A 12,905-nucleotide genomic window follows, 5' to 3' on the forward strand; every position below is an offset into this window, starting at 1 on the left:
AGGAAATATGAGACGCGCTTCATACAGTGAAGTTGCGGAATTTGTCGATAAATCCTGGAAAAGTGTTAAAGTGTCAACCATCCGATCGAGATTTATAAAAGCCAGGATTGTTAGTGAAAGCGAGGAAATAACTGACAGTGAAGATAGTGATGCTGAAAATTAACTTTCGAACACTCTTTCCAAAAATATATTAGAACTATTTAATTCTGATACCGATGAATCGGACTTTGAAGGTTTTCATGAATGTAGTAGAATGTGTGATTAATTAATGTATGATTAATTAGTAAGCACTGTTTTTATTTGTATTTAGCGTTTTATTTCTGAAGGTATATTAGTAAGTACTTTTTTTCTATTTATACTTAGTTCTTTGTTTCTAAAATACATTAATATTGCCGTATTAAAAAAACGTAATTTCGGACGTATAGTCCGCGGGCTATTCGGTGGTGCGGACTATCTGGCGATTTTTTAAATTTTTTTATATAAAATTGTGTCTGCGGACTATACGTGCGAAATTACGGTACTTCCTGGGAATTAGGGTTCACCAGCGTCCAAGTGGTTATTTCGCTGAACACTGGTAGTTCTGTCTGAGGTTCGAATCCCACAAACAGGCTGGCTGCACAGGCATTTTCACGGTTTCCCCGTTTGTAATGTGTATACGAGCCAGTTCCCTTAGAAAGTCCTCCACGAAGGCATCCCTCGTATTAGGCTGATAGCCCTCAAGACTTTGCCATAATCACATAAACCTGACCAAACCAACTTCTTGGAAAGAATTCTTTTAAATGTTGATGTTACTGGGTGTATTTATCAAATTAAGGAAATACCAGCCAAATGACAAATGATAAGTGTTCCTTAGTTAAAATGTTCCCAAATGTTTGCATAGGGTTTCCACGCTACCAGGAAAACTGGAAAAAGTCAGGGAATTCAAAAATTGACCAAAAAATTCAGGGAAAAGTCCGGGTGTTTCGTACGCCGATCCCCCCAAAAAAGTGAGTTTTGCGCCGACGTTGGAAGCAATAACTTTCTTGCCGAATTGTGTATCACGTGAGTGTCATTTGCGCAGCTGGCATAAAGCCAATTTTTGCAGCTCCAATTAGATTGTATGTTAGAAAGGCAGAGCAAGTTTCCAGAAACTTTGGTTTCCGATTACCTTGAGAATCGAGAGAATTGCATGCGCAGTCCATGTTGAACTAAACAAAATACTTATTCTCGTATAAAACAAAAAAAATCAGTTTAATCCTAGTGTATGGTAGTATAAAAGTTAGAATCAAAGAATATGTATTGTTAAGAAGGAAAACTTCTCTGCAACTGGAGAGGCTCCGTTCCAACCTAGAGGGAATCAGCTGCGCATGCGCGAAATATCTGTCGCCATAGCTCGAAACCCGGTGTCGAAGTTCGAAGGTCACGTTATCAAGAGTTCATAAAATAAATTTCGTTTAAAATTTCTTTAAACTTAAGCAAAAGAGAATATGTTTTCGTGTTTTTGCTTTTAGTCTTAAAGCAAAAGAGAATATGTTTTCGTGCAAGTAAATTAATTAATGGATTAGTTATTTTGAAGGGGGGAAAACTATGAAAAACCATGTTTAAATTATTGCGAAAAATCAAAGAAGAAACATTTTGTCAAAGACAAAGACTGTTTCTTCTTAACACATGTTCTTGCATATATCGCGGAGAGGGAAATTCTGGCCACCAGATTCCGTCGCCAAATCCCTTGGCGAATTTTCCCTCCGCTTTCTAGCGGCGTAATAGCATTAGGTCTGTGGAAACTTTCCTTCTTTACATAGATGTTCTTTGGTTAGAATAATGTTCATGTATTCTATTCTAACCTCCATGTAGGGTGCACACAGGATATGGCAACATTATGATAAACAGTAAGCGGGAAGGTGTTGGTGACAATTTTCAAAATCGTGCCAAGGCCTTATACCATATACTAGGATTTACCACAAAATCTTTTAAACCTTTTTTTTTTTCTTTCTTTTTAATAAAAGCCTTATTTGTCATTTTGCAGTAAAATAAATAAATAGCAATCAGTTATCTAGGCCAGTTTCCCAACATGTGGTTCGCGAACCCCTGGGGGTTCGCAGTGTTTGCAGAGGGGGTTCACGAAAATAATATTGTAATGGCGGATTTTTTAAAACACCATTAAAATCAAAAGAAAAAAAACACAAAAATTAAAGAACACACCCATGTAAAACAGATTGTTTGCTGCCTGTTTGTTAAGAAATCTATAATCAATTTCAATATTTTCATTTCTTTTTTCCATATTTGTTTTTCGAAATTACTTCAATATCAAATTATATCAACAATTTTATACATTATAATTTATTCCTCTTATTCAAGTAATCAAATACTATTCTCTTTTTACTACAAACATTTATTTATATTTAAAACATTTTATCAATTTGATTAGTATTATGTTCTGCTGTATATTTAAAAATATTGCAGCAGTTTTCCCTTCTATGTAATATTTTTTTTTTACAATATAATTGGAAATAAATATCAAATTAAGGCAGTTTATTACAGATTTTAGAATTAGATACTTGTTCACAACCGGGAACTGGGAGAGTAGTGTTGTATTAACTGTCTATTTTGTCTGTCTGTCGACGTTCATACATAGGCTTAGCACTTGTAAAGCGTGAGTGATAGTGATACTGTGACTGTCAAGTTCTCGTGTAAATGATTTAATAATTAATAATTTAATTATTATTATAGCTTATTTTTATTATGGATCGATGGTTAAAAACGGGTCGTTTAGAAACGTGACATGATAGTACTGAAAGCTGTAGTGAGGTACCGTTTCACCAGACGAAAAACAAAGGAAATGATAGAAAAGGGAAAAAGGCGAAAATATGACAGCGACTATCTACAATTGGGTTTTCATTTTACTGGGGATGAGTCGGAACCTAAACCGCTTTGTGTTATAAGTTCTTGCCAGTAGCAGTTTAAAACCATCACTTCTTCGTAGACATATTGAAACAAAACATCCGACACACGAAGATAAACCTCTTGAATATTTCAAAAGAAAATTAGCAGATATCAAAAAGTGTAGCCTTTCTTCTTTCTTGACTTCAAACAAAGATAGTAAAATGACTTTTGAAGCATCATTTAGAGTAAGTTATAGAATTGCAAGATCTGGACAAGCACATATAATAGCAGAAAATTTAATTGGACCGTGTGCGAAAGATATCGCCAAATGTATGCTTGGGGAAAAGGCAGCAAAGAAAATTGAGCTAGTTCCCTTATCAAACAACACGGTGTCACGTAGAATTAATGACTTGGCTAATTATGTGGAGAACGAACTTCTAAAAAGATTAAAATTGAATTATCTTGCAATTTAACTTGACGAATTGACAGATGTAACAGATGCTGCAGTCTTGCTTGTCTACGTTAGATATCTTTTTGCGAATGTTGTTCAAAAAGATGTACTATTTTCAAAACCTTTGAAAGCCTACAAAACTGGAGAAGCATTTATCGATATGATCAATGGGTATTTTGAAAAGAATGGAATAAGCTGGTCTTATTGTGTGGGTATGTGTACAGATGGTGCAAAATCAATGACAAGAAAATTTTCTGGTTTTGTGGCACGGGTGAAGAAGATCAACGAGAAAATTCAATGGACTCATTGTATTCATAGACAAGCTTTAGTATGTAAGCGTAATCCTGCAGAGTTATCTATTACTTTTAAGTGATGTAGTGAAAATTGTGAACTTTGTAAAATCGCATGCTACAAATTGTCATCTATTCCATACAATTTGTGAGGATTTTGGAAATTTCCACGTTTCTTTACTACTTCACACAGAAGTTTTGGCTTTCTTGTGGTAAAGTTTTGGCGCATATGTTTGAATTGAAGCCTGAAGTTCAAGCATTTTTTATTGATCATCCGTTTCATTTGTCTTCTTGTATATCTGATGTTCTTTGGCTGCAAACGCTTGCGTATTTAGCTGACATTTTTTTGTCAACTGAATTAATTAAATATGTCTTTACAAGGTGAGGGTTTCACTATTTTCAGTGTACATGATAGAATTGAGGCGAGGCCTTGTTGAAAAAGATCAATTTTTGGATTCAATGCCTGCAGATGAATGAGTATGGATGTTTTGATTCTGTCACCACTTTTTTTTTTCAGAAAATTCAATTAAACTTGACGAAAACATTGAAAGGAATATATGTGAACATCTGAACTATCTTCGATTAACTTTCGATGACTATTTTCCCAACAGATGCAATATATCCAACTCAAACAACTGGCTACGTAATCCATTTCAAGGAAATGTAAGTTCAGAAACCTCTCTAAATATACTTGAAAAAGAAAAATTCATAGAGTTATCTTGTGACAGTTCTCTAGAAGCAATTCTTAAAGATCAATCTTTAATTGACTTCTGGCTCAGTATACAAAATGAATATCCTGTTCTGTCACAAAAAGCCATTGAAGTTCTATTACCATTTTGCACAACATATCTATGCGAGAAAGGATTTTCAACATATACGTATCTGAAAGATAAATACAGAAACAGGTTAAATGTAGAACCTGATCTAAGACTGAAATTGTCAGATATTGAGCCTAACTTTGAATTGCTTTGTTCTATCAAACAGCCACGAATATCTAATTAAGAGTTTTTCCAAATGTAAAACATAAGAACCAGTTTGTTAAATTTATCATGTTTTCAAATTTTATAGCCATCATTTTAGTCTTATTAATGTTTTTATTTAAATGTTTCACGATTAATATAATCAATTATTCTGCAATATGAAGAATATATATTCTATCAAATTTTATTGCTTTTTTTTTTTTTTTTTTTTTTTTTTTTTTTTTTTTTTACCTGTCATTAATGACTACATAGGGGGTTCATCAAATTTTTTCGGACCTTTCTTTTGGTTTGCGAGGAAAACAAGGTTGGGAAAAACTGATCTAGGCTAACCATTAAATATAACTATATTCGCTAAAATATCGTTGATAATCCTAATTCAATTTTTAAGTAATTATCTTTATTTTTATGTTATTCGTCCCATTTAATGCTACTTCTTCCCACTAAATTCATTTATCAGTAGTAAATAATACTCTCAGGAAATTTTCTGTGGTAAAATCCTGAAATGAATTATAGCAGTATGATAACATGCCATCACAAAATTTAATGCACATATTTTTTGCTTATGTATGCTGCTGAATAATTATAAAATACATGAATTTATTTAAAAATGTCATTAAATATATTTCTTTTTTCGTTTAGCTGCAAAAAAAAAGACATTTTTTAATCCAGATTGGGTAGATTCTAATCTCAATCTTCAGTGGAGAAAACAATTCCTATTATAATTAAAATAGTAATGCTTTGGGGATTACATATATATAAGTCATATGTAATTGGCAAATTTCTGTCTTCTCGAGTAATAGCGTAATTAATTTACCTCATAGCACAGCCAACGTGCATTACGCAGATAAACTGGAATTTTCTTAAAACACACCTAGAAAAGTCAGGGAATTTCATTCTCCTGTTTGAGTGGCAACCCTGTCTGCAGCAAAATTTGGTTCATGTGATGTTAGTTCATGTATGACATAGCACATTCTAATTAAATTCAGATATTAGAAGGGAGAGATCTAATTACAAGGAATATTTTTGTTATGCCAGTTTTCAAAGTATAAACTTGCCAAATTCTTTCGTTTTTTCCATGCAATCTCACTTTTTTTATAACTGCTTTCAACCTCTATTGCATGTATAGGACAGAAATTTGTAAGAAGTAATTGACAATTTATAACTGTGAAAGTTGTTTTTTTTAAATTACTGGAAAAACTGCCTTTTAAAATGATTTAAATATGTACTTTGGCTCTTGAACTTTTCTGACGTGCAGCTCTTACTTATCACCAATTCTGCTATATATATAGCTTTGCTTTTTTTTCTTTTTAAAGAATCTGATATCAGTAACTTGAATTTTTTATTGGTTAAACACCACCTTTTTCCAAGTTGAAGACTTGTTATCAAATTAAAAATAGTGTCCTGAAAAGTAGTTAAAAATCCGTAGGTTGTTTGGAAACGATTTTTGGTCCTTTATAGTCCTTAATTTCGGCCAAACTGGCAAAAAGTCCAAAATTTTACTCATCTAACAGTTCTGCCTGCTTTTATTTGACTGTCATTTTCAGTGTGAATTAACATTTTGAAGGATATTTTTGGCAATTCATTGACAAATATGTATTTGATTCACATTTAATTTCTTTTGAAATTATGATGTGCAAAATTTGGCAACTTATTAACATTTTGAGGATTTCAAGATCAGTCAGTAAGTATACTAGATTTTTGATTCTGAGATTTGCGAAATTTTGACAATTTTTTATGCAAACAAAATAACATTAATAAATATTATAAAAATAATGTGTTAAAATTATATTTAAGAAGTAGCATTAAAATGAAGCATGTTTGTTTTTTCCTCCTGTATTTTAAAGTGACATTCTTGTCTACTTTGGTGCTTCTGCCCAAAATTTTGTTGCTTTGTGCTTCAGTCAATTCTAAAAATTCTACCGCACTGGTTGTGGTGCTGGCCTTGGCCTTGTATCATATCAGATTTATTTTCAATAATCATATTATTAAAGAAATTAAATTAGCAGTTTGTTCTATGCATTTTATACAAATACAAGTAGTTCTTTTAGAATAACAGAAACCTTTAAATCTGAAAATTCTGAAATGAAGAGAAAATTCATTGAAAAAGAAGTTGATTTTATAACAGAGAAAATTATTCTCCAAAGGTTCATTTTTAGAACATTAAGAATTTAATCACTGAATCAGCGAGTGATCGCTCAATCGGCATTCATTTATGTACTAAAACAAATAAACTTAGAAAAGGTTCTAAAGAGAAAGAAACTGATGTAGATTAGTTACAATATCTGGAAAATTTTCAAATTAAAAAGACACATTAACATTTTATTTATTGTTGCTTCAAACATAAATGCTTTGTACATTTTGATGTATAATTACATTAATATCATTTTAAAATCAGTATTGTAAATTATAACTGCTGCAAAATATTCTTGGTGCCTTTTTTAATGGATATTTTTTAGAAATAAAAAAATGTAATTTTATGCATGTAAATCTGTAATGAGTAAAGATGTATAACTATGTAATTTAATTATTTGTATTTAATTGCTCCCGCTTAGAAGTTTTCTCTACATGTTAAGATGAGTTATCTCCTTTCCATAATCCTTACTGTGAATGCACGATACAACACAATGTGAAAATTTAACATAAAAGTTTATTCCTTACAACAGATGAGACATAAAATAATATAAGACAACCTATCATCTCTGGTGCTTTAGTGACTTATTGGAACTTTATATTAAACACTGCATATTAACTGGGTTATAATTTCAGAAAATCTACATGAAGCTACAACACTAACTGGGTTAAACAAAATGCTGCCAACTTTCAACATTTGCAACCATACCAACGTCAGGCCTTCATGTCTGTTCTGATCAGCAGCTGTCTGTCTCTAAGAAAGCAGCTGTGGTGGCAAAAGCCAAACTTCCATTATGAGTCATGTTTATTATTTTACTTCCCAGTTTAACTTATGCCACCTGACATGAAATTTGTATATACATTTTGACTATGTGACAAAATAAGGCGTAAAAGAATGAGTAAGTGCAAAGCGAATTGTTAGTAAAATTTAAATAAAAAGCCTCTAATTTTCTTTAAAGTGTGTGGGACTGTTATAAGTGTAAAATATAAATGTTTCAAGAAATTTTATAATTTAATGCTAATTACTTGAAAAAATTTATGAAGTTGATTTTACTGTTGAATTTGTTTCATAATTAAGATAAATGTTAGATTATGTTCAATAATAATGTGTTCTACCTACAAATTTATTTTAGTCTTACAAATTATGAAAATGAAGTCTGGATGTAGATAATTATTTTGGTTTATTCAGTTCCTGTTTACTTGATAGATCCTTAATTATCGTGTGCAGAAGTGTGTACAAGCCCTTTTAAGAGCATTTCCCACCAAAAGTGCTACATTTGCCCACCTCTGATGTATTCCATAAAGAAAGTAGTTTGGTTGTATTGTGTCAACCCACTCATCAAACTAACTTTTGATGGATTCACAAGTAATAAACTACTTTCCAGAAAGATAGCTGTGTGTGGATTGAAACAAATTATAATCTGAAAGAGTAGTATTTGATAAATGTGAAATCTCCGTATATGAAGAGAATTAAGTATTGGTGGAAATGTTTCCAACAAATAGCTTCCATTCAGAACTGTCTGGTTGATTAACGTAACTAAAATCCTGTAAAGAAATGTATTGTTTATTGGACGAGTTCAAGCAACAAAAATCAGCATAATATTCATAAGTTTGTGGAACTAGTTTTGGAGGTTTAAGTGTAGAACCTTCTTCGGCTTGAGAAGTGCAGATGCTGAAAGGGAAGCCAGTGATAAAGCAATAAGAATGAGAGGAAAGAAGTTCAGCTACTGGTGCCCTCTTCTGATGAAAATTGGACACTGATATGAAATAATTTCCTTAAAAGCTGAGGTTAACGACAGATTATAATTGGGATAATTAACTAGAACTGAAATATTTTTATGAATGTGAAATTCATTTAGGAGCGGAAAGTACTTTTCTGAATAATTTTGGCTACAGAATAATCGAAAATGGAATTTACTGACATTCAGTGTTGGGGGAATAGAATTTGTATGTTTCTTTTTCCCTAACATATTTCTCTTGTTCCTTACTTCAAAATTTTGAGGCTGTCTTAGTTTGACCAATGTAAATTAAACCTCATTGGCAAGGAATCCTATGTGTATCCCAAGGGTTCGTATCTGGAATTGGGTTCCTTAAGTATGGAACTGCGAATTTTATTGACAAAAGAGAACACAACCCAGAAGTTGAATTTTTGTTAAGAAATGCAATTTGATAGCTAATCAGTGGGAAGAATGGAATGACAACAGAGGGCACCATTAGCTTGAATTCTTTCCTCTCAATCTTATTGCCTTATTACTGGCTTCTCTTTCAGCTTTTCCTCTTCTGCAGCTAAAGAAGAAGGTTCTGTATCTAAACCTTTGAAACTAATTATGCAAATTTCTAAATATTATTGTGTTGATTCTCGTTCTTGTAATTCCTCCAATAATTATTATCCAGTGTGTTATTTTAACTCAAATATGTAATTTACTTTAGTATTTATAATAATCAGTGTGATATTCCTAAATGGAGGCTGCTCAGTTCCTCCAAGTTTATATTTCTGATACTGTTGTATTGTTTCCCCATATCCTTGTTGTGATTTAATGGTGATCATGTTGCAAGATGATACTCTTGGAACAGGGGATTGTACCTTTTTTCCCCACCATATTCTACCATTCATATGCATGTGGTTTGTGCTTGATCTGTTCATGAATTTTCTCTTCATAAAAATACTTAACTTCTTTGTTGATCCAGCAACTGCAACTCATACCCATAACGTCGAGCATTTTGGGCATCTGACACATGGTGGAACAAAAAGGACAAAGGTATGAACCACCATCATCTAGAATCCTACCTAGCTGAATTCATGTTCTGCCATCACTTTGCCCATGATTATGTGTTTGATGCGCTATTAGCAGCAATTTTTGTATTGTGGTCACTGGAAATTGTGTGGCAAAAATGAATATTTGGCTAGATTTTTACTTATTTTGTTCAATGTATTTTTTTAATATTTTTATATAATCCTTATTTTGTTTGATGAAATGCTTTTTAATTGCATTTTCATATACTCAATAAGTTTCATTTTCCATTTCATTATGAAATTACTTTTATATTATTCTACTTACTCTAATTACTGTGTTATATGCATACTACTTATTATAATACTACATTACTGTAAAAATTGACTGGTGACGGACTGCAGTGGTTAATAACATGCCAATAATTTGGCAAAGCTATGGAGACGCTATGAAGGAAAAGCACCAAATTTTGTAATTTGTTTACATTTATTTGTTTTAAGTTAAATTGTACAGTATTTACTAAAGAAACTTGTATTGTGAACTAATCTTAGAAATCCTAAAAATGTGTTTATTTACTTTGTGTTAAAATGGTAATATAAATAAATAGTGGTATTATTTTAATAAAAATGCTGTCAAATTATTTTAAGGATTTTTAACAAAAATTTGTTGTTTTTCAGTTACATAAAGCATAGTACTTATCAGCATGAAGCAAGGAAGAAGAAAGATAATTCTTCTGAATCTCTAAAAATATCTGATCCTGTATCTCTTCTAACTTCAGTTAAGAATTCAAGTGCACCTATCTCCAAAAGAAAAGAGTCTTTATGTTCTAGGGACTTTGATGATCATATTGATAACAATAGACATTCAAAAAAGAGGAGTTCCAGGTCAAGACAAGTTCATGAAAATTATTGCTTAGAACCAGATTTAATTGAGATAAAAAAGTCCCAACCACGAAATAGCTGGACTCGATTTTTAAAGCCACCATTTTCATTTCATTCCTGTTCTAATGTAAATAATAAACCTAGTGTTGCAACACAGACTATTTCTAATTCTGCTGAGGAGGATTCTATAAAAACCCTTAAAGAATTAGATATTATTGGTGACCAGAATATAAACTGCTTTATTAATATTGAAAACAATGCTAGATGCAAAACAAAAAATAAAAATGAAAGTAAATATAGTGATTCCAAAAGCTGTGTTAGAAAAATAAATGACTCTTTGCCTGAAGAAGAAACTTCATCAACTACAACAGAAACATCTACAACAGAATCTGATATTAGTGAAAAGGTATGTTTATATATATGAAATTTTCATTTTTTTTAAAAATTTCATTATAATATTTGAAATGTTTTTTGAAATGCTACTGACATTTAAAATATTAATTATGCAATTGTGCCACCATATCTGCTGATTTAGCTGCAGGTGTCATAGTAAAAATAATTTAAAAACTGAAGATATAAACACTTTGTAACAAATTTCATGCAAAGTGAAAATGTAATTAGTACTGTCCTCTCACTGCAAAGCCACCATTAACACAAATATGCATACTCCTTCAGACCAATGTTTCAATGCTGATTTTGTTGCAGTTCCATTTTGGAAATGTCACTTCTTATTGTTTTGCTGTTGTTTGAAACTATGTATGATATGATAGCGAAACTATTTTCAGACACTGTGTTTAGAAATAGTATTTATCCTTTGTTATGTGTGATAACCTCCTAAAGCTGGCAGTACAGCAGTTGTACCAGGAAAATCACTTTCTTTAATGCCGGCTGTGGTATAACTGTCGTACCAGCCATCCCCTCCCTGTTTTAGAGAATCGCCTATCAGTAGATCTCTGGATGATCCATTATCGCTGCTCAGAATAGCCGCTGGCTATGCATTGTTTTCCTCTTCTTATCAGTTTGGCTACATTTTGGCAAAAACCGCAGGTTTCGTCTCGCGCCAATATATTTAAAAATCAAATAGAGGCCATCTCTTTCTCAAATGTTAGGGCCCTGTCTAATAATTTTAATGCTAACTTTTTTAGTACTAACTTTTGCTATGAGTAAAACATCAGAGATTTTGTACGCTGTTTAAGCTTACCAGATTTAATGCTTTTTATAGAAAATAAGTTTAGATTAATATTTTAGATTTAATTCCCTTCTAGAAAATAGGTAAAACTGCTTTTATTGTTTACTTTCTTTTTTATACGTATAAATAAGATGTTATATTGACTCTCTTTTTTTGGGGGGGAGTATATAAAACTTGTAAGAACTGTTAACTCTTTCAAAGTACTTTTATTATGTAGGCAATTTAGTCTGATTTATCAGGAGATAAATAAGAGACAACTGCATGGATAATAGTTTTTGTGATTTTCTTTCGTTCAATGATTGATTTCAATGATTTCATTCAGTGATTGCTTTGAATGATTTTCATTCATTGTAAATTAAATAAAACCAATTTATCTTTAGACCCTCTTTTAGGAGGGCATCTGTCAAAAAGTATTTAAATATCATTAAAGCTCACGTAACTTCTAAATTGAATCAAAACATCAGTTTGCATAAAATTTCGGTCAGTTTTATTTGCTGAAATTCTTTTACTCATGAAGATATAAAATTAATTCAGAAAAATTAATAAAAAATTATCTTTAAAAAAGGAATATTATTTTGTCTGTACTAAGGTGTATGTCAACTTACTATTAAAAATGGATGAGAATTAGGATTGGATTATGGAGAAGCACGCGAACGCTAACGCTATCTGCTTAAGGGGATAGATGCTTTCATGTAAACCTTTTTAAGGGAAAATTGTTCGCATTTATGTTTTTGATGGAAAACTCCACATGTAATCAACCCGTTCTCCAGATTTGATTGGATTAATTTTGTTCACTTACTGAATTACATCAAAGCACACAACAATTACCTAAATAATGGGAGGGATGCCTTCACAGAGGACTTTCTAAGGGAAGCTGGCTTGCATTTACGTTACACAAAAACCATAAATCCAAGCCTTTAACCAGGATTCAAACCCGAGTGTTCAGCCACCTTTACCACTCTACTGAAGGGCCTGTAAAAAAAACTGATAAAGAAAAAGTATTGAAATAACCGGTTTAATTTACTAACCTATATTTCTCAATCAACAGTACATAAATTGGGCATATGAGGGGATTATTTGTGAATAAAAAAGCTGTGTTGCACTATTCTCCACTATTCCATATTACGATGGAATTATTGCGTTTCACATGAATTAAGTTTGCTCCGTTCATTATTTTTTTATTTTTGAAAGAGAAAATTTCACACTTTAAATAAAAAATACACGAGAAGATAACTTTATGCAAAATTTGGCGTAAACAGTTTTCTTAATTATGCTTTGAAAATATTCCAGGGCAATCATTTTCATTACTGGAAGAAATATGAAAAACAGATTTACTACATTGTAAGTGTCTATGCTGTTATTTTTTGGAAAACGTGAAAAAGTACTCTTT

At 31.6% G+C, this 12,905-nt stretch overlaps 1 protein-coding gene across 1 annotated transcript in view; it reads left to right on the plus strand.

Moving 5' to 3' along the window:
- Positions 1-12,905, plus strand: part of Tmem131 (Transmembrane protein 131) — a 322,751-nt gene that overhangs the window by 216,144 nt on the left and 93,702 nt on the right. Inside the window, exon 28 of the mRNA XM_085808921.1 lies at positions 10,123-10,732. Coding sequence (XP_085665047.1) covers positions 10,123-10,732 — 610 coding nt within the window. The remainder of the gene's footprint in view (positions 1-10,122; positions 10,733-12,905) is intronic.

This window comes from Stegodyphus dumicola, chromosome X2 (assembly GCF_044657685.1).
Source record: "Stegodyphus dumicola isolate Sdum_Otavi_A_Nest chromosome X2, ASM4465768v1".
Lineage (NCBI taxonomy): Eukaryota > Metazoa > Arthropoda > Arachnida > Araneae > Eresidae > Stegodyphus > Stegodyphus dumicola.